Raw genomic sequence first — 23643 nt, forward strand, 5'->3', positions numbered from 1 at the left:
CACTATCCCTGGAAGTATTTAAAAGACGTGTAGATGCGGCACTTAGGGACATGGTTTAGTGGACATGGTGGTGTTGGGTTGACAGTGGGACTCGATGATCTTGGAGGTCTTTTCCAACCTCAATGATTCTATGATTCTAAGTAACCAGCAGGCTACAACAGCAAAGCAACATAAGCCTGCTGTTCCTTCAGAACTGTTCTGAACCAAAATTCAATCCTCCTAGGCTGCTATTATTTCAACCCATTGTAAGTATCACTTTCCATTTTGTAACTGCTTTTTAGTGCACCCATTGTCTTAATACTGGACATTTTCTCCTATTATTATGGAAGTATTTCTTACGGTTTTCTGTATTTCTCTGAAACTCCTTATTGGACTTTTATTCCATGTTAAACCTAAGATGAACAATGACTACTAATGTTCATAGTCCATCACAAAAAAGCCTATCCCAACTGAACTCTTTTCTTCTATATTCAGTCGTCTTGTGTCCTGCCCTGGACTGACATCTCAGTTCAAGAAAATCAGTAACTATTTTTCATGCTTGGACAGAGCTATGTAACAGCAGATATAATCTACATTTGGTGGCGATGGCTTTTTGGTCAGACAACCTATTTTCAGAAAGCAATTTAGAAAATAATAAAATGCTCTCCTCTGCCATGAAATGGTAAATATTCATGGCCCTGAAACAGCAAGAAGTGTTCACATGTTCTGTGATACTGATCTTTAACATGTAGAGTTAGAAAGACCAGGTCCTTGCTGATCTGTTAATACATAAATGTGTGATGCAACTTCCCTTCAATGGAATCTCTTCACCTGAAGAAATGCCGGAGTTGGTGTTTAATTAAATCCCACACTGAAACTCATCATAAAGGTTACTGAATCTTGTTTTCATCCAACAGCAGTATAGGATACTAAATCATCCATACAGAAACACTGAAGTAAGCTGCAAGTGCATATTGAGAGGAAACGTATCCACATACATCTCTTGGAACAGATGACTACAGTACTCCAATTCTTACACCAACACCAGTCTTCTGCTATCTAGCTTTTTGGCATGCCTCGGGAAACAACATAATGTATCTAAGAGTTGCAGTTTATATGAATATATTCTAGTTTGATTTAAAGAAATATTTAATTCCTGTTAAAATTCCTAACACATCAATTAGAGACATTAGGGTGCATGTAAAATGGAATCAGAGGCCTGAACTTTACATTCTGAGCTAGTGACAAAATACCCAGCCCAGTGCCAAAGCAGTAGATGGTGAAATCAAAATCTGAGCTGACTTGATCTGCTCAGGGGTTAATATATCTACAAACAATTTAAAAAAAACCTGAAACCTTACTAAAAGATATTTGAGTTCAAGGTGTATTATATTTATTGAATATATAACAAAGCCCTTGAAATTTCCTTTCGTGTTATATAGATTCTTAATTCATTTAAGACAAAAAAATGAACTCACAGCATCAGTAACATAATGCTGTGACCTTACTATATTTTGCTCTGAATTCGAGGTCTTGAAGCTGGGCGAGTTACAATTCAAACACACTGCAATCAATTTTCAAGGAGAATCAATTTTCAGGGTCTCAAGGGACAGCAGCACATTGCTTCAGCACAATTCTCTGGCACTACCAGGAGTTCTCAGCTGGCTCAGGAGGGATGCAGCTAAGTGAAAGATGAAAGAACCACTGCAGACCCACAGCCTTGCTAATGGGAATACTGCTATTGTACAGCAGTGGAGTTAAAGAGTGAAAGGAAAGTGAAGAGAAAACCAAGGCAGGTAAAGGAGAAAATGTCAGTGGAATACAGCTGAGCAGAAGAAATTAAAACAGACAGTAGAAAAAAGATAGCCCACCTCTCCTCACGATTCTGTCCCACACAGACGCGTCCTCCATGTCGAGGGGTTGGATTGCTGCAGGAACGCTGACGAACTTGAAAGCCTATTCCACAAGTGGTACTACAAGGTGACCAAGAAGTCCATGGTGTCCAGCCTCCATTTCTGGTAGAATAAAAAGCTCAGGCTCTGTCATCTGTTATACATAGCGAATGGCTGATTAGGTGTGACTGACAGCAGAATCTGGCCCATTAATATTTCTGTAGAAGTCATTAATACTGCATCGTGTTCCATTTCTTAAAGAATACTGAACTAAAATAAAGGTGCTCTGATCCTTCCATATTCCATGCTTTGTAATCAGCAACTGCTAAAATGACCCAATTACACAAGAAGTTAAGTACAAAGATATGAAGCTATTTAGTTGCTTTCGGTCACTTTATTCTGGGTAAACTTCATCTGCAAACTCCTGTATCAAAGTTCTGAAGATAACTTTTAATCACATATTGTTCTAATTATTATTTGTGGGTCTTTTTTTCAGGGAGATTAAAATGTCAAGTTTTGCTACCTCTTCTGAAAGGAAAGTGATTAAAGGAAAAAGAGTAATAAGTAAGTGTCAAAATGCATTAGTTCGCAATTTCAACAGAATACTCCATTAAGGTAACAATACCTTATTTTTAATGTAACAAAAAAGCTAACAGAATTCACATGCTGTATCCTGCATTTGTGAACTTTTGGAAAGGCCACTCCTGTCCCTCCCCAATATACCCTACGAAAAAATGTACTAGACCAAACATCTCAAAAGGAATTTCATACCCTGTCCTAAGCAAAAAATGATGCACTTCAAGGAGTTCCCAAAACCTTTTGATGGCTAGCTTGCAGTTTCTGTATTGGCAGAAGACAAACAGAAATCAAGAAAAATAAAACTAAACAATAATGAGTTCTTGAGGTTTCATCATAAAAGCAAAAGTTAAAATAGCGCCTTACTTGATTTTGAAATCATTTTTTTAAACAATGAAAATAATTAAATCCAGTAATAAAAATGACATAAGATTATTCAAGTAATTTATCACAAATATTACCAATTTAAATTTCACTCATCTTGATGTCTTGTTATTATAAGGGATATAAGAGTTGATAACACAGAAAAAAAGCTTTTTAAAAAATAATCAGCTATCACTGGTAACACAGACAAAAAATAAGATCTCTGTCAGTGCAATGTCTGACCTAAGTGGTAAAATGAAAAAAATACCTGGATATCCATGAATTCTGGGAATCAATTACTAATATAACAGTGTTAACAGAAGCAAGATGTTAAAACAGTAGTGTAATACTGCCAATGGTAGTACGTGAATCAAGTCCCAAGTCATGTTCCAAATTCCCTTCTAAACCTGACAGCCAATAACCGTTGTTTGATTGTTCAGTATCTCACAGCATGCTTATCTTTTCTACCATTCTCCTAATCTGATGTTATATACTATGTTGTTATGTTTTTAGTACAATGGTAGTACGTGAATCAAGTCCCAAGTCATGTTCCAAATTCCCTTCTAAACCTGACAGCCAATAACCGTTGTTTGATTGTTCAGTATCTCACAGCATGCTTATCTTTTCTACCATTCTCCTAATCTGATGTTATATACTATATTGTTATGTTTTTAGTAATTTCCCTAAAATCGACTATTTCCATTTACAGAGCTTGCAGTTATCTTGTGCAGAAGGATAATCAGTTTTATTCACTACCATGATGTGCTTCTGATGTTTAAAAAAAGAGACAAAAAGCAGAAAGAATCACTGAAAATAAGCAGAATGCACCAGTATAAGTTTCATCTTGCAATTAAAGTATGTATAATGTTTTAAACATGAACTCCTAATTCAGTTCAGAATATGCAGTGTTTTGAGTGTCTTTGAAATGATCTGCTCTCACTGTTTTTTCTGGGAGTGGTTACGTGCCTGAGGAAGACAAAAGAGTGGCTAAAGAGTGGCATACAGACTGGTAATAGATCTAGATGTCATGATACAATCAGAAGATATAACAAAAACATCTTTCCCAAGGCAGAACGGGGGAATATAATGGTGACATGAGACATCCAAAAGAGTAAACAGTTCTGACTTCCAGAAAAAAAGTTTTATGACTTACAGAACTGAGAAAAAGTATCATACTTTAGATACTACGTAACGTTGATTTTTTTTTTTTCCTGAGTTTTTGTTAAAATTAGCTGAGGACAATACTATTTGGTACACAGCATTTGAAATCAGTATTTGCCATCCGGCTCATTCTCTCTCCCCACAAAGTCTGAGAGATACTTTCTAATGTCTCATTTGCTGTGGCCATTGCTGTGAGCTGTTTCATGCACTGAACAGGATCAGTGGATTGCAGATGAGATTTCACAGGGTAGGTTCTATTCTGATTAAGTTAAAAACTTTTAAACCATAAATGATAGAACCTGAAATTGTTTTGTGTACCTGGAACAGTTGGCAATCTCCATGGTTGGTCCTTCACACAGCCAACCTCCACACTGAGGAGCAGGACTGTCACACACACGTGTCCTGCAGAGGCAGGAGCCAACACTGGCACCGTCGGTGTGAGTGCAAGGTTTCCACTGCGACCATGTTCCAAAATGCCCATCCACTGTCAGATTCCTCATCTAGAAACAAACACAACAGAAAGGCTTACCTAAGGCCTGACAGTTCCTTCATACAACCTCTTAATTCTGCAGTACACGGAGGTACAGCCTTCAGCCACCAACAATAAAAGCCTTCACTGGAGAGGTGTACCTTCCAGACAGCAAGCTCCCCTTATAATTTCTGTAGCTGCATAGTTCCCACCACCTCCAACCGATCTGGGCCACTGGATGCCACCACTGTGGCAATAACAATAATCACAACTAACCATTACCTTTCGCAACCGTGCTTGCCTACAGTGATTCAACAAAGTATAGTTTCACTTTCTCAATTATCTTCTGATAACAGTATTCCCTATTTGCTAAAATTTACCTGTGATTAGGAACCTGGATACTGACTGTAGAACAGCATGTGCAAGAACGCTTGTGGAAACCCAGATCTAGATCAAAAGGAAGAGGCAGCAGAGGATAATACTCCAGGGTAACAAAACTGGATGAATCAACCTCAAACCTCCATGACGAGTGTCTTTTTTTGACAACAGTTTTTTGAAGCACATATAGCACCATTTCATAAAAGTGAAATGTGGTTTTAAATATGACTCTCTAAACATTACATGTAATTGTATGTATAATTCCTAAAAACATCTTCAAAAAGCAGCACCTAACCCTCCATGATGAGACAGTTTGCTCCCGTTGAAGTCAATTCTCAACACCTTTGGCTGGAAGGGTCGGACCATTCTCATCTTGACTGGAATGTTTCCATCATGCAGCCATAACACATGTTAATAAGAAATCTTTACTGCCCAGCTGAAACAAAATGTGCTAAAGGAAATTGCAGCAGCCTCCATGGTTACTGGAACTTATAAAGAAAATGGGGCTGGACACGGGGAATTCAGCTCTCTTAACAAAGATAGGCTTTCATATTGTTAATTCTTTTAGCAAGGTGTTAATCTTGACTAATCTGTGATCATAGATGGAAATGATGGCCACTTTTTCACTTAAATGCTAAAGGATTTGCCTTTTGATTGTCACATTTTAACTTTCAGTCAAAACAGCAGTACTAACAAGTGCAGGCTAAATAGCATTTAAATTCACTCCTAGATAAAAATAAATATGTATCAGTTGTAATCATGCATATTTTATCAAATGTGTAAGAAAGTAACACTTTAACATTTGCTTATATATTGAAATAGGAACTACAGCTGTAGACTGTCATGAATGATCTGAAATGGTGTCTCCCTTTTTCTATTTTTAGTATTGTTTCATTTTAACAGTGGTGAGGGAAGTATACATTTCACTAATAATTTGAAGATACAAGAGATTCAATTACAGCACAAGACATGTTTCCACTGCCACGCTGGATGCTGGCTGATTCTTTCCACTGTGGTAAAGGTTCCATAATTTCACTCTTAATTATATTTCTCATGAGTTATTTTTCACAGATATAGCTTCTCCACAGAACAGCTATGTGCATGTTCTGCCAGCTACAACTGACATAGCCATAATTCATCATTTCAAAATTCTGCTGACAGCTGTTCATTGAAAATAACTCACCGACCTTTGCTCATGCGGAGTATACACTGTTGTTTTTCACAAAACAACAGGAAATACTTACTTCTAGTTAAGTGACAAGTAAACCCATTCTCTCTTACACAGCTGGTCTAACAAACATATTGTCCATAAACTAGCAATGATATGTCCCCAATCCAATTAATGTCAGAGATGTGAAAATGTCTTTACTGCTTTCTATTTCTATGCTGCACCAAAGCATCTTTATTGTTGCACCTACAATTATAAACTAAAGCTACAGTTGTCTACGGTTATCATAATTTATATCAAGTGGCAGGGAAAGTATTCATAAAACTTAGCTGAAAGCTTGAGCTCAGAAGCACAGACTGATGGCAGGTTTCTCTTTCTTGATCTGTGACCCCTAGTCCTGTAAAGATCATCCCACTGCAGTCTCTGCGGTTCCCCATGACTCACCTGCTCCGTCTCTCTATGAATATCTCCCTTTCACAAGTGATATCAAACAATTTCATCATAGGACTATAGGAAAGCAAAATGTACTGATGAGGGGCCTTTTTAGCCCTCACGAGAACCTATGCCCAATAACCTTTTAACATCTGACACGCCTCAAGGGGAAAATCACAATCATGCAGACAATATGGCTGTACTTTCCTGGCACGGCTGCACTCTGCTTTCCCTCTCTACCACCCTGTTTTGTCAGCCTTTCCCTGCTGCAGATACTTCTAGTCCCTTCTTCCTTCCTAATGTCCTCCAAATATCAGTCATCTTTGTCTTGAGCCTCTCTGCACCCACCTTGTCTTCCTGGTTTGTGCCTCTGCACTCTGAGTCAAGGTCACATCTTCAGTGACCCATTCCTTAAATCTGCCACGAGCTCTTTGGTTTGAGATTACTTTGTGTATAATTCAGTGGCTCTGGAGTATTTCCTGAAGCTGCTAATGAATTCAGGTAAGATCCCATACTATACTTTTTCCCTGCGTCCAATGTTTGCTACAGCTGTAAAAATAAAGCCACTTCATGTTGCATACTTATGTAAAAAAACCCCACAACTTTTTTTAAAAATTATTTTTACTTTCCTTGTAAAAGCTCTTTGATAATGTCACACAGTGTATTTTTGAGCGATGGATTGCAAGTGGTCCCACTGGAAAATATTTCGGCAAAACAATGAACCTTCATTACTATAAAAAATATTGGATGAATAATTTGACCAACTGAAAGAAGCTCAAAGTATATATATGTGCCATAGCATTAATTACTATCTATATTCATGCACAATTGGTGTAGTCATGCAACTGAAACAATAACCTAAAAAAACAACTTGAAAATTAAATCAAAGCAAGATAACCAAAATAACCACATTTGTCTCAAATGATCTTCAAAGTTCAGAGAGATTGTAACACAGATGCTCAGCTACCTCTCCTAGCCCCCTCCCTGCTCTACCATGACATACCAATAAATATTCAGATATAGGAATAATTCCCTAGGAAGTAATTTCTCAAGTGCAACTGGTACCACTTTTAATTTTGGGCTAAACTAGTGTATAAACAGGCCTCCCTCTCTGATCCGAGTTTAGAAGAAACTGGTCATGCATTAACTTGACAAATTTTTCTATAGCGTTAAAAAGATCAGTGTAGCTTTACTAACAATTAAGATACTGGAACCAATTGGAACCAAAACAGGGAGGGCAGAAGGTTTCTAATAATCTGTTATGTTCTGCCTGCTACATTATCTTAAATGTATATAGCAAATGTCAAGGATGGACATAGCTCAGTTGTCTACAAAATGAAATTCATTACATCTCGGCTTATATATCTTGCTGTGAATACAGCATATAAAAATGCTGTAAACACAAATATTTGAAAGCCTCGCTAAGCAAAATTGTAACTGATTGCAGTTTGCCAGAATACAGTGTTATTTTAAAGGAATGTTTCTATGAGGTTTTCAAATTTGTTCAATAATGTGTTACTTAGAGTTCAGCGGTTTAAGACAGTAAAGTGGTAAAACCACGCTTTTCAATTTAGACAGTGAATTCTAAAATTTTCCTGATATTATGCAATCCCAATCTGCTCAACTCCAAAACTCCTTTGGAGGCTCGCTAAATCTTTTCATATATGATATGCAGAATAAGTCTCACAGCTGTGGATGAATTTCTGAGCAATCCTTTGGTGCTCCCCTGCTTTGACTAGACTGTCAGTTCCTACGCAACTGTCATGTATAATTGTTTCTCCAGCTGAACGGAACAGAACCGAATTCTGCTTTCTAAACCATTCATCCCTCCCCCTCCATCCCTCTTGGCCACATGCTTTGTATCTATGAAAGAAAGTAAGGGGTAATGCCAGAATTCAAAGACTAAGCAGTAGGCAGACTCCTCATGCAAGTATCGACCGACCAACCCATTCCAGTAATCCTTCCTAAAACAGCAACCCAACTAGGCCACCACCAAACCCTCCACATAACCACATTTACCCTGTAGGATTACCGCAGGGAGATATGATACACTCCATGTACTTGAAAATGAATATACTGTACAGTGCATCTAGTTACTTGCCAATCAGGGAGGCAAGGACTGCACTAGTGACTGAATCCAGACTTTCTGTGAGACAATGGCTATGTCTATATTAGCAAGTGGTACACACATAAACTGCAAATCTGGAAAATAAAACAGTTGGTGTTGAAGATTTGACACATACACCATACGTATTTTGTGGGCTTTACTTTGGACTCATTCTGGTCATGGATCAAATGCCTAGCAGTAGTTGGAGCACATTTTTGGTTTAATTTCATCTGAAAGTAATGTGGCTTGTGTGCTTCAAGACTGCTTTGTCATGTGAACCAAAGAACAGTAGATGGGAAAAAACAGAGTATTTACCACAAAGTTGCTCCTGATTTGAGCTAAAATGTTAATGCAGATTAATCCAATGCAAGCCTTTTTTATTAGGCCACTATGTGAGAGCATGGATGCAAAGGACAGGACAAGATATTGTTTACAAAATTACTATTTAATGTCAAACACAGACAGTCAGAAGACAGGAGCTAGTTCTCAAGGACCTCAGAATCGGTGTAGTGATTTGTATCTATGAGGCTGCTGCAACACATGTAGAGATCACAAGTGAAAGCTGGAAGAACTTTATACTATAATTTTGCATATCTCTAGTTCACTAAACAAAGCCCAGCTTAAGAGAGAGGAGTGTCAGTAAGATGTTCAAAGGAGCTTGTTAAACACATGGAGAATAGAACACGGATGTCATATGAGCATAAATTCATAGATGCATGTGCTCCAGTGGCGAGTGGGGACAAGTTCAAGGAGTCCTTATTAGCAATGAAAGCAGAATTGAGTTGGAAAGGCTCCCTCTTCATGGGCAGAAGGCAAAGACAAAGCAGCATGAGTCTCCAAAGGAAAGAGCTTAGTAGTACAAGGAAGATCCTTCTTAACCCTCTTTTTGTGCTCTTTGGAGTGAGGGAAAAGAACCAATACTAAAACAACACTGGAACCACATTAAAAAGGAGGGATAAAAATCAACTTTGTTGTTTGTTTTTTTATTATATTAAATTTATTCAAAATCATTTTTAAAGAGAAGTGTTAAGCCACTGTAAATATTAACACTAAGTTTATTATAATTATCACTCCTGTCATTTATGTGGGTGAGACTTAACTCATACAATTCACCCTTCCAATTCATGGACTTTGAAAAATGTTATATGGCCTTTTATATTAGCAATGATGATCCTAAAAGAAAAGATTATACCACTAGCGATTAAATTTTTTCAAAGTACAAAATGGAGAAAAATCCTACAGAGAAAAATATGTCAATATCTCTAATGTTAGTGAAAATTTGTATTCAAGGTGGGAACACAGACACTACAGGTAAAAAACAACTACCCTTTGACAGTACTATAAATAATTTGATTATATTATATAAGTAGTTTGATAAAAAATAGAAAACAAACTAAATGTCCTGTTAAAATCTGATGGGAAGGCCTGAAGAAAATGGCATTAACACAGTTTTCTGAGCTTGAAAAATCTATGCCAGCTCATTTTCATGAAATTCACGTGGTATCAAAAGTTTTAAGAGATAAATGAATGTATTTGGACTTACTGGACACACAGTAATGCTTTGCTCCCATTGACTCATGCTCAGACTTTCTTCCAGTGTTGTGCATTTCTTCATCACCATGTCCCAGCCACAATAAGGGTCTTGGGATCCAATGCATGCACTGTGAATGAAAATCAGTCAGAAAACATGAACATTTATCTTCGTCTGCACCGGCCAAAGATCTCTAAATAACTATGTGGCACCTCTTCATATTTCATAGGCCTAAAACAGACAGTGAAATTGATGATGTGGTATGGCACAGATGAAATGACAAAACAGAAGAAAAATGAATTTGAATACCTACACAAAGCCAGGATTTCTTTTAAGTGCATAGCTGAATTTCTGGCTGTATGCATGGTATGTCGTCAGGACTGATTATTGTACTTAATTACTAGAGAATTACAGCAATTCATAAAAAGCGTATGTTGCCTGCTCCAAGTAAACAAGATATCAGGAGTTACAGTTCTTAGTCTTTTCTATTGGTTTTGGAATTATAGTTATCATCTTTGTCAGAAATCAGAAGACAATGTCTACTCTTTGAAAATTAACTAGAAAACCCTCTGATTTGTTTTCTGCACTGCTGTAGAATCCCTGGAAATAAGTTCAAAGGGGTGCTGGTGGCTGCTATCACACCTCTCACATATCACATGCTGCTCTAGACATTCCCTCCTAGTGGCACTTGAGGAGGAAAAAAGAAGGTTAGAGAGAAGGATGGTAGTCCAGCTTCCTACAGACTCTGAAAGACCCGCTCTACAAAACTAGAAGTTCTTTTCTCTGTTAAATGGCAGCTTTCTCTTGCTACTGGTAGGTTAAGCATTAACAGTCCAGGCAACAGGTCTGCAGCTTCATAGCTAAAGATACATAAGAAAGTAGGTGTAAGTCCCATCATAGTGAAGCGTAACAGAATTGTTTTAACACTTGTAAAAATACCTATAAATTACACATAAAAAATATAAATTCAAACATTTTGTCTAGATTATAAAAAATGCTAGACTGATCATTCTTGTTCAACTCAAATCCATGGGAATTATCATTCTCTCTTTAATTGTCTGTTCACATCACATCTGTCCAGTGAAGGGCCACAAAGATGATTAAGAGACTGGAGCATCTCCCCTAGGAGGAGAGGTTGAGAGAGCTGGGACTGTTCAGCCTGGAGAAGAGAAGGCTCAGAGTGGATCTCATCAATATGTCCAAATACCTGAAGGGAGGGTGCAAAGAAGGGGGAGCCAGGGTCTTTTCAGTGGTGCCCAGTGGCAATGGGCACAAACTGAAACACAGGAGGTTCCCTCTGAACATCAGGAAACACTTTTTTCACTGTGAGGGTGACCGAGCACTGGCACAGGTTGCCCAGAGAGGTTCTGGAGTCTCCTTCCTTGGAGATATTCAAAAGCTGTCTGGACCTGGTCCTGGGCAACTGGCTCTAGGTGACCCTGCTTGAGCAAAGGGCTGGACCAGATGACCTCCAGAGGTCCCTGCCAACTTCAACCCTTCTGTGATTCTGTCCTCACAAATCCTGTGTTTTATTCATATTTCTGTTTATCTATCTCTGGCATTCCTCATGTAGTTCCATGCTAACATCAGACAAAACACAGACTTACTAATTCCTTAGTATGCTATTCCATAATACCATTACAGAGGATTCTTAGTGCTTATAAATTTCAAAGGATTAGTTTCTACACTTGGCAACGTGGATTTCCAGTACTATGTGGGAGGATAGTTCCCATCTGCAAAATGGGCACAGAGTAAGAAACATAATAGCCAAAACTCCCTAGGTACCCCTAATTAGGCTGCCAGTTCGCAGATAAAGCTTTTGGTTTAGGGGATTCAGTGTTCAGAAGAGAGTTCCCAGTGATGGCTCTTGCAGCTGTAAGCACTTAGCATTTTTGTAACTCAGGCTGCACGTTTCCATTTAACTATGTAGAAAGTGAGGAGGACAATTAATGCAAATTATGGAAAGTTTTAAGTGTCTTGGCCTTCCAGTGTTTGCAAGACAAGATGTTCAGTGATCTCCTTCAGAGTACCTCTGATAAAGCACGTATTTTATGAAAAAAGAATACAAAAAAAGTTAAAGGCTGACATCATGCACAATTGGCAACTTTAGCTGTGCTATTTCTCAAAGTAGAAGTGCTCACTTTTCCAACTTTACTATTCCTTTATGTTAAGTGTTAATATTTTTAAATGCAGTTATTATGCTTTAGACACTTTTTATTAAAAAATAAAATATTTTAGAAGTCACTGTCCTTTCACTTAGAACCACACTCCTCTTTCCTGGGAGTAAAGCTGATCCTTCTCCCACTCTGCTCTTAGACCCCATTTCCTCTTTTGCTTCTGTTTCCACATTACTTTCCACCCAGGCAAATCAAAATGGCTTGCACCTATCATTACAAGTCACTTAGAAGTTATAAGTAGGGCACTAAAAGCATATTTCTATTGTTCTTATAACTTCCTGGTATCAGAACAGATCCTAGTTTCATGGAAGAAATAAAGTTAAAAAAAGTCCTTGCACTGCTGGGACAAAGCATGTTCAATTGCTCTGTGGACACCGAACATGGCCGTTTCAGTAAGTGAACAGGTTTGGAGAGCACAGCAGCAAGATAAAATGAGGTGAATCTTTTCAGAATTCAGTGAGGAAGGTCCACTGACCATATGAAAACTACGATTTTAAGAAGTTAATAACTCAGCTAACCTCATGCAAATGACAAGAGGCTAAGTGTGAAGAACTTCCTCCAAAAATGAGAGGCATTAACAGTCTTCAATATTTTTTTTTTCTTTACACTATAGTACAGAAATTAATCCTGGAAACATATGTACTATTCCAAACAAACCAACAGTAAATTTTGTCTGAGAAGTACTCCTCACACGAGAAACTCTAGTTTTGCCTTTTTTAAAAAAATAATGTTCTAATTGATTGTTCCAGTCATTATTATACCTAAGTCTCATCTTGTAAAAAGTTTAATTTTTGAAATCTTATATTCAGAGAGAAAAATCATACCATGGAAGTGTAGTTCAGCATCATCACCCTCTTTCTGGCATTTGAGTTCAGCATGCCACATATATTCATGAAATGAGGCAGGACCTGGCTTAAATAGCTGCCCTGTTCTCAGGTATTAACACAACAGTCCTTTTCTGTTCTCCCTGCCTCACATCTCAGAGGGTTTTCTTATTTATTTCTTTTAGATCACTTGCTTAGATCACCCATATCTCTGAAAAGTGGATATATTTTCTTTTAAACGAAGAAGAGAGGTAATATGTGGGTAAATTTTTATCTGTATTTGCTTAATTATGTCACCTTTTAAAACCATTTTCTTTCCTTTGAGGGATAATTTAATGTGCGAATAACAGCAGCTAATTACTTTAATCTGCTATGCCTAGATAAAAAAGAAAAGAAACAGATAAAAAAAATAAGTTCAGAGATAGAAAATGAGGATAGAATAAAGCTTCTAAGTATGAAAATATCAGAACTTCTATCCGAAATGTGAAATTTAAAGGGACTATTATTACCTCACAATTATGTGTCCTTACTGTCCTCCATCAATGAAAATTTTATATTGTTTTAACTCTTTTTTAATTAATTTCTCTCCCAAGAGACAGCAGTAAGAGGAACAGCTTCAGTGTATACATGAAATAACAAAAGAAATTGTACAAAATGGCTACCAAATTCATGTACGTAAGGGAAGTTGGAAATTAGATACCACTACACAACTTTATCCCTTTCTCCTCCCAAATCTCTGTCTAAACTAAAGCCATTTTAGATGCTACTGTTGAAAAATTAGATAAATTTTAAAATTAATATTAGGTCTTTCAATTGACAGGGCTTTTTCAGGTAGTGACACTGGAAGTAGCAGAGCTGGATAATATATTAGCCATCTTGTCTCTGGAAGTCTACCTTGCATCTCAGTTTCACCAGAGATGAAAATGAATGTCTTGTCTGTTACTCCCAGTAGGCACCAGCCCACATCTCTAAGACTTCACATGATTTGTCCCTGCTGCTAAAACTGGCAATTTTGTGCAGGAAGGAAATTCAGGAATAAAAGTGAATTGGTTCATTCTAAGACTCTTGATGCCACTTACCCTGTTGAGTCAGCACTCTCTACAAAAACGTTGAACAGCGTTTGGCTTCTACTGATTGATTCTGATTTTCCTCTATGTTGTTATTTTACGTTTTTACCAAACGTAAATGATAGGTAGTTGAGTGTCTCTCCTGCAAGGCATTCATTTGGCTGCGATGGTTCGGTATGCCCACTGACAGTCATGCAACACTTAAACAATGGATTTTGACTGACTACTAACAGAACCGTAAGTCATCCCACTCTAAAGCAAGCCAGCAACAGCAGGTCATTTTCCTCAGCTATTTTATAATTATCACCAAGCAGGCTAGCAAAACTGCTCTACTTAAGATACATTTGAGATGATTTATTCAGACAGAAAATGAGGCAGAAATGAACACCATTCAGAGCAAAATATCTTAAAAACCCCATAGAGTTTTAGACTAAAAAGAATTGTGTGTGCTCCAAAGAACAAAAAAACCTTAAGATTAACAGCTATATCCTGATACCATTCGTTTCAAAGAGATTTTTAAATCTCCTTTCAGGGGAAGAATATATCCCCATATCAATATACATTGTAAGTGCTAATCAGATATCCTCTTGAGCTGTAACACGTTATTCAGAGAATGTATAAATGTAAGAGGTGCATCTTCTGAGACTGTTCAATGAAGCATTTTTCTGTCTTTACCTATACACAGCATTTTGAAGAACAGAGGATATTTGAGTCTCCTGACCCTTTCAAATCGTTTCTACTGAGATAGCCATGCCTGGTTCCAATTACTGTCAACTGTGATCTGGACACTTTGTATACCAGGAACTGAACAGGGGTCACCATCTTATTTCACAGAAGCCAGATTCCTCACTGCAAATTTGAACAGACAAGTGAAGATAAAAGCCTGTCTCGTGTTCCAAATGCACTGTGTTATCTACTTCTGAATGAATACACAAATCTGATACCAGACTTCTGTACACAGGTACCTATCGGTGTTTTCATTACTACTGGTTTTGTAGACATATATATATGTGTCTGTATCTATAGATAAGTGCAATGAAGAACGGGGATCTAAAGATACAGATGAATGACGCAGAAGAACATAAATGGTAGGCACACAATTTATAAAGTCCTAGAAGCTCAAACTAAGATGCGTGTCAAGTATTCAGAATCCTGCTTAACCCTTGCCTGTACCGTTAAGAAAAATCAAATCCTTTAATCATCTCAGCCACTCTGTGTGGACTACTATTGCTTCCTCCTACTTGAATTTCTATAAGGCAATCAAATCCATCTAGGTACAATTCAGTCTTGCAGCATGCACTGACAATACTAGCCTTAAATTTACAAGCTCCTCCCTTCAAATCCAGAATCAGGAATTTATGTATAATGTTTTTAATAAAATTGTTTATAACACACAATTCTCTGAATACAGACGATTCCAAGTGGCTCTACTTGGAACAAATGTGAAAGACAACTTTCAGAGCATGCCCTCTACAAGAGAAGGTAGGCTTGCCATTCATTGTAAAGAAATAACATCTGAGGTCCCCATCCATATCAATCAGCTAAGACAAAGTTTCCAGCCCTCTGATTAGGAGGTAGGAGCCTGGAAATGCTGAGACCACCAGGTGCAGCTGGGTTTTTCGGAGTCCTTTTGATGGGATGAAACTAGAGCTTGCAAATCTGTGGTTGGCAAATAGGGTCTGAAAATCATAGAACCATAGAATAGTTTGGGTTGGAAGGGACCTCTAAAGGTCATCTAGTCCAACCCCCCTGCCATGGGCAGGGACATCTTCAACTAGATCACGTTGCTCAGAGCCCCATCCAACCTGACCTTGAAGGTTTCCGGGGGTGGGGCATCCACCACCTCTCTGGGCAACCTGTGCCAGTGTTTTACCACCTTCAGCATAAAAAATTTCTTCCTTCTATCTAGTCTAAATCTACCCCCCCTTTAGTTTAAAGCCATTCCCCCTTGTCCTGTCGCAACAAGCCCTGCTAAAAAGTTTGCCGCCATCTTTTTTATAAGCCCCCTTTAAGTACTGATAGGCTGCAATCAGGTGTCCCCGAAGCCTTCTCTTCTCTAGGCTGAACAACCCCAACTCTCTCAGCCTTTCTTCATAGGAGAGGTGCTCCATCCCCCGGTGGAAAATCTGAGCTACCTACGTAGCAAGGCAACCCAAGGGCAACAGATTTGGCGATTTTCCCGCAAGTTGATGTGTTCCTAGATCAGAACAGCAATAACAGTGATTGCCCAGGCTGGACACGTTGGCTTCCATATGGCATCCCCATGTCTTTAAAAGACCTGCACATCTTTAGCGGAAATAAATGTAAACAGGGTACACAACTTCCACATCCTTTTACTCAGCTGTAACCTAGGTTCTTTTGAACTTAAATGTTGAGGTTAACTTTATACTAGAATATGAATCAATTATAAAGATAGCAGGCCCAGATTTAAGATGTACAACTTGACTCCTTAAAAGTACTAACCAGATAGCAGGTATCACAACATTTTGAGAGCACCGTTGCCTCTCATTCCAGAAGTAACTGTACATACCTCCACTGGCCTGACAATGTATTATAAGGAGCAGATGGCCTTTAAAGCTACTCAGTTTGGACTCGTAGAACTGGAGCATCAAAACTCCTGTCCCGGAATCCTGCCCACAGTTCATACTACTGCATCAAGAATACTCTCTCTCTTTTTCATACATTCAGGTCAACAGTGGACTCCAAACTCAGATGTTAATTTTCTGTAAAGCTTCAAATAAATAAAAATGTCCACAAAAAGATTATAGAATATTAAAAGAGCTGCAAATAATTCTCATGAGAAAAAAAACTGGTGTCAAATAATTCTCATGAGAAAAAAAACTGGTGTGTAATGCAGAGCACTGTAAGCTGAGATGCATACGGTATGTGCTGGCCTGACTGCATAGCAGTCCAGTATCTGATATGTTAAATTATTTTAAAATAAAAAACCTTCCAGATTTGCCTTTGTTTGTTCGTTTGTTTTTAAACCATCCAATGCCTTTAAATTCTGTTTCCAGAGAATACACTTGCCAAGCATCAAATGACTACTGAAATGATCTCTTAGAAAGTGCGTTGCTTTAAACATGTCAGGTGATTTTCAAGAAAAACTTAACAGTAACTACACTGAACTTAAAATTCCTCAAACTTTTGGTATTTTTTAAAGCGAAGAAATGAATTACATCATGACATATGAAAACCACATGCCTGGTTTTTTTTTATTTCTTTGATCACTTCTTTATTTAAAATAATATCCTACTAATAAAATCTGAATTGCGAATATGTAGTCAAATCCATCTGGTTTTCTTACAACTTTGCAAACTAAAAGGAAAAGACATTTTCCTTTGTCCCCATAGGGTACTGCAATACATACATTGGGAGCAGACTGTAAAATTCTAACTGTTTATCAAAATTCCTTCTTGTTTGCCAAAAATGTGTGCTTACAATACAATACGTACATGCATAGATCACACACTTTAGAGTTGTGACTAAATATTTCAGGTGCAGCAAAATGTAAATGCATAGTTTGTCTCTGATGCATTTTGTGGACCAGATAGACAAAGACACTTTCTGCAAACACCTTGGTCCTCACAGGGGAAGAAAGAAATATAGGTCAACCTCAGATCTGTAGAGCTTCAATTGATTCCCCTCCCCAGTATGGGACTAATACTCTACTTATACTGAGTGAGGAAGACTTTCAGCTGTGCTTATTTCATAGTTTTGCTGACTTTACTAGTGTTCTCATAAGTTCACACCAATTGAAGATAATTTTGCAGTATATCAATACCTAAAAAAAGACTTCACATTTTTAAAATGTGCTTATAATCTAGTCTTACAGCCAGGATTACAGTTTATCCTAGTTTGGGAAATTTATGAAGATTCTGATTCTGGAATATTACTCTGGAATCACTAATTCAAATTAGGCCTCAAGTGGTTCCAAAATTCTAATGTAGCAGTGTGTTTCTCTGATTTAAACTGGAGTAAGGCTTGCATATTTTGAAATAAGGAAATCCACCTGGATATCAAAAAATAACTATTCTGGTATGATTATTTCAAAACAGCAATTTCAATTCCATATGTTGGCAAGCCCTTCTGGACACATTAGCATCTAGTAATAGTTTAGACCACATTACTAGTTGTTAACTTGTATAATATTAGTATATAGGAATCATTGTTCTACTATATAATGATAACCTGGTTTTATCCCAGGAAAACAGGTTTGTACTGAATGCGAGAGTACTTCTGAGGAAGCAACATCTATAGCCAAGGAAAAATAAAGGAATACAGCAGCTGTTGAAATACTTAATCCAATAATCTTGGAGTTCTAGGAATGAAATAAAGCACAACCAAATTTGCAATAATTGTTTTCTTCTGTTAGTTACTCCAGTACCCTCCTTATTACTGTGCTGCTACAGTTATCTTTCGCATACGTACAGATAGCGTAGCTGATGGTTAACAAAGAAGCCAAAATAAAAATGATGGAGTACAGAGAGAGAAAAGTCAGGGTTACAGTAGAATAACTATGATAACATTTCTTAGCAAAACAATCTTGTGACCAAATAATATTTTAAGCATATAATGTAAAAAACAATACTCAAAAATTTCCAGAAGTTGTTTTTTCACACCAGAGAAGTCACTACTTGTACAGCTTTTAGCAGATGGGACTATTTATTTACTTAGACATAACATGATAGTAAGATTAGTTTTCAAGCCTTCTAAGTATGTGAAACCTATCTTCCACCAGAAATACCAATTCTTGACCCTTGCTTGGTAAGAATTTGCAGAACATTGGGCTGATGTAACCTTTCATTGCCCCTGCTTTCAAAACTGATGCACTGAAAACTCTAGTACAAATTATTACATCAACAGATTTGCCTCAGAGAAATCACTGCCATCCAAGGTTGCTTCTGAAGGCTACAGCTGCCAATAAAAGAAAGCCGACTGGTTCTTTGTTTCAGGGGACGGAGTCTTTACCCCCCTGCTACAGATCTTACTCCTTATTACAGATGCTTAGAGCCTTCAAAGTAAAGAGCAAACACTGCAACTTTAGGGAGTTTAATAGTTATCTTCTCATGATAATCATTCTATTTATCTCGCATTATAGTTAATTAGCAGGTATACGGAAGTCAGTTGTGCTTTATGCTTGGCCTACTCAACTCTGAAGAAGTACAGAGAGCTGAAGAATTCTTAGTGAAAATAATAGCTCCAGTGAATAATGTTGATGGTCTTCTGTAAAAGTTTGATAAACATGTGTGAACTGCAATACCCAGGTGATAGTAACCTGGTCAAATCTTAACGACTTTCCCCAAGGAGAGCCGAACTAAGGTAACTGCTCTGCTGTTTCCTCCTGGAGCATGAAGACACCAGGGCTTTTTACAGAACTGCTTGTAAGAATTCACATGGCCCAAACTATTTTTCCCTAGCTGATTCCTGAAAACAGCAGGATTATGACAGGGTGTTCAAAACTATTCAGCCATTGGCAGAAGTCTGAGGGAGACCCTCTCCATGAAAACTGTCAATCCAAATAACTAACACAGGCAACTCATAAACAACAAAAACATCATGGCGTAATGGAAAGTGCTGAGCAACCCAAACTACAGGTGTGACAACAGGCTCTGCCTGTGGTATGGTCTGCTGTCACAGCAATAAAGTGCACTGAACTGCACCTAGAACACCAAAAAAAAAAAAAAAAAGGCAAATTTAGTCTCCAAATGTAAAACAATATTTTCAAGGGCCTTCAATAACAGTGTCTGTGGGAATGGAGCCATGAGCTGGCAGAATAGGACTGTCCTGAATCAAAGGGAATGTCTGTCAGAGGCAACACCGTGTCACAGAGGACTCCACCACAAGAAAGTGCTGGTGGAACAGATTTACAAGGAAATACGAATTAGCTAAATATGTACAGCATATCAGAGTGATATATACGGAGACATAATAAACTATGAAGAAAAGCAATAATCACATGCTTTAGAGGCTGGTACGTGAAGATAAAACAAGGAATAATGAAATAAAAATAAAAAATAGACAATCTCAAGAAAATTATCTTGACATTGAGATATTAGCTTGTGGAACAGTCTGCTCAACAGAGGGACTGAAGTTGCATTGTCTGAAACCCTTGCAATAAACCTAAACAGAAAGATTAGAAAAGATCAGACGGTGAACGCTCTGCCATTGACACAAAAAGGAAGGACAGATGAGCTAGTACATCTTCAGCCTTTTGGCTTTTTTAAGGCTGTTATTTATACACAAGCATGCTCTATTTCTCAAAAATTATATGAAGTCGATATTAAAGACTACACGTGCCCTTGATCTGGGGAAGAAACTCTAGTTATTATTGATGGAAGTTCAGAATACAGCCTTGGTGCAGTTATACAGCCCTAAGTATGATAAATGTGAACAGATAAAATTAAAATAATCCAAAAAAAGAACCACAATGCCTCAAGGCATTTTCCTTAGGTAAGGTTTACTCATTACTCTATTTACCCATTGCTATAGTGTAAAAGTAATAGTTGGCAACATATGACAAGAATGTGAGTATTAAAGCACCCAGCACTGCAGTGCCTAAGTTTTAGAAGTTTCATTACCTAGTGAAATTTATAGCCCCAAGTAAGGTACCTACACTCTCTCCACCTGTAGAGAACCAAATACACTTGAAACCCAGCATAAGCCCAAGAAAAAACTAGTCAAGCCAAAAGTGATAGGTGAGAGAAAGATTATGCCTGCGTTTTCCAAACGATCTGAGTCTCTAATGGTAGATGACAAGGAGATGCCTTATTTCATCTAGATCACAGCTGTAAATCCTCTCCTTTCTCACAAAACAGAGCTAGAATTGCTGGTGAACTCTTTAACCAGGAAGAAAGCATGGATGGTAACCCTTTTGGTGCAATGGATATTTAATTATTCCAAGCAAAGCGGTACAACTACAAAAGATATGACTGAAAAACCCACAAGTAATAATTTTATCTCCTTTTAAGTAAGTAATTCCAGTGGAAGACGAGACTTCACATACCTCTGGGCAGAAGAATAAAGTACCATTTCAGCAGGATTTGAGTCATTTAACTACTATTCTACTCAGTAAAATGGGAACAGCACCACTTTTTTTTTTTTTTTAGCGTTTTTAAGATCTTGTCAATTAGACCCCATGCTCAAAAAGGGAGAAGAACGCCTAGCCTGCAGCCGTGTATGTGGTCTATGATTTGACACAGCGGTCCCACCCTGCGAGGGCAGAAGCATGTTTGGGCCCTGCAGTCAGGGCCCAAAACAAGCTAAAAACCAACCAAATGCATCTGTCACAATTCTCAAAAAGTTCATCACACTGGTTCAGAGTTCATCTGACGTAAAACAGAACAATTGTACTGAATTACTGGAACCACACTTATATCAAAGGGAAGATATAACTAATTAGATGAAATTAACAATCTCTAATAGCATATATTTTGCAACCCAGAAGTACTTTTAGATAACCTATAGAAAAAGTTGTACGCTGAACTTTAAATTCCTTAACTACCATAATACAGTCTAAAACAAAGTGATAGTTTGTAAGTTATTTTCCTTGTTTGATTGAACAACTGCTAGTTGCATAACACTTTCACCTAGTAGAAGAGTTACATTTATTATGGTTCCTGATCCAGCGCTACCTTTAAATAGACACTTTTCCAACTAGTCTTAACTCTCAGTTCATCCAACCTAGTTTTCTTGCTGAACCCACAGAGATATTGTTTACTCAGTTATAATTCAGCTTAAAAAAACCCCCAACTTAAATTTGTCCAAGTTTCAAGCTTTAAATATATTAAACCAGCAGCTATATTGCACATTATAAGATACTTGTTTTCTATATAAACCATTTCTTGCTGTTTCATTTCACAATTCAGAATCTGTATGACACTTAAATATCAATATAATTCCTTGAGAGTCTCATCTAGTCCTAACAAGTTAGTAAAAGAAGTCAGAGACACTTCTGATAAACAGTGTACCTAGAAAGTCATTGCTGAGGGAGGTAATTAATTTGGATTCCTACTTAGTCATTTTTCCTTCCCATTTTCCGCACCCCCCCGCAAGCATTTTTCTCCCATCAAATCAGACTAGCTGATTCTTCATACCTGTATGTTTTGTAAAAGAGACATCTCTTCAGGGGGACCTTAATCACATGTTCCTGAAGGCCCACGAAAAGGACACTCTGGCTGTGAAGAATCTGAAGGCTCCTGATGGGCTCTCGCTGACTTTTCGGCAGGAGTTCAATTTCCTCGAGCAGGCAGCTGCTTGAAGTCTGGTTCATCGGGGCAAGTACTTTCTTAATAGTGCCATAGTCTGCAAACGCAAGAGGAACATGAGTTACTAAAAATCATACCAGCAATTCTACCTACTTGGTGTCATTCAGTGAACAAATCTTTGTCCCATGCTGGATGTTTTCAATGAAGCCTCAGAACATGGGAGTACTTTCACTGGAGTTTCCTAAATTGCTTATAGTACAGTGAAAAGAACTTGAAAACAGCCGTTAAAGTTTTCTGTGGATGTAATACAGTAAAAAATAATTTTATTAGTGCAGAACAGACTTCACAGCAGTAGTCACTAGAAAACAAGCTTTCAAAGTCTGGCTATTACAAATGCACATTCACAGCAAGGGTTACTGATTTCAGTTTACCAGATTGTACTACACTTTACTACGTTTAAAGCAGTTTAAAAAGCAATAAAGTACATCATTGCCCCAGTCTGTTTTAAAATTCTATGTGTTAAAAGCTATGGGTTTTAGATATGTATCGCATTAATTTAATAAAGCATATATGCATGAATATCTGCAGGTCTTGAGTCTAGGCAAATGTAACAATAAAACGAGGCTGCGTCCCTTCTTCTTACTTATCTGGATTTTGACCTCTGAAAAACTGTATCTTTTAGCATTTGCTCTTCACTTCTATTCTTATTGTGATTTCTAAGCAAAGACAGTTAAGCATCACAAACCAGTGTCAGATGACTGATGAGATTTCCGATTCACTCACGCAAAGTTTTTAAATAATTTAAAAATATCAAAGAACATTTGTCCTGAACACAAAGGACCACATTCTCAAACTGATAAATATTTTAGGTAGCTGTTTGACCAATACTGCATTATGCAATGTTCTATGTGCCAGCAACAGTAAATATTAAAGATCCAACACTGCAAACACATACCGAGACCAGCTCTTACTCACGTGAAGTCTCGAAAGACTGTAATTGTGAGTCGGTAACAATTGCAAGACAAATGTTTGAGATGCTCTGTTCTGCAGCCCAGTAAATATTTTTTTTTGCCATCACTAGCACAAGGCCAGAGGCTTGGTGGAGATCTGGCAGCGCAGGCTCTCAGGACGTGTCTGGCCCTCCCTCAGTGGGAGCTGGTTTTAGCCACGGCAGCAATTGCCTGGTGGCCACGTGCCTGTGGCCTCCCTGTGTTGGCTTCACTCTGGGAGCACCCGGGGCAGGGGGCTGGCACCCCTGCGTAGTCACTGCGGGACAAACAGCCCCTCCGGGGTAACGGGGCTGGGGGGGGGC

The 23643-nt window shown here is 37.9% G+C and overlaps 1 protein-coding gene across 1 annotated transcript in view; it reads right to left on the reverse strand.

Annotated features, from left to right (window-relative positions):
• LOC103907272 (semaphorin-5A) overlaps positions 1-23643 on the reverse strand; it is a gene marked incomplete at its 5' end in the record, with an annotated part of 172861 nt that overhangs the window by 91008 nt on the left and 58210 nt on the right. The window contains 4 exons of the mRNA XM_009289418.1: positions 1851-1994; positions 4290-4471; positions 10069-10186; positions 22221-22428. Coding sequence (XP_009287693.1) covers positions 1851-1994; positions 4290-4471; positions 10069-10186; positions 22221-22428 — 652 coding nt within the window. The remainder of the gene's footprint in view (positions 1-1850; positions 1995-4289; positions 4472-10068; positions 10187-22220; positions 22429-23643) is intronic.

This window comes from Aptenodytes forsteri, unplaced genomic scaffold, assembly GCF_000699145.1.
Source record: "Aptenodytes forsteri isolate BGI_AS27 unplaced genomic scaffold, ASM69914v1 Scaffold397, whole genome shotgun sequence".
Lineage (NCBI taxonomy): Eukaryota > Metazoa > Chordata > Aves > Sphenisciformes > Spheniscidae > Aptenodytes > Aptenodytes forsteri.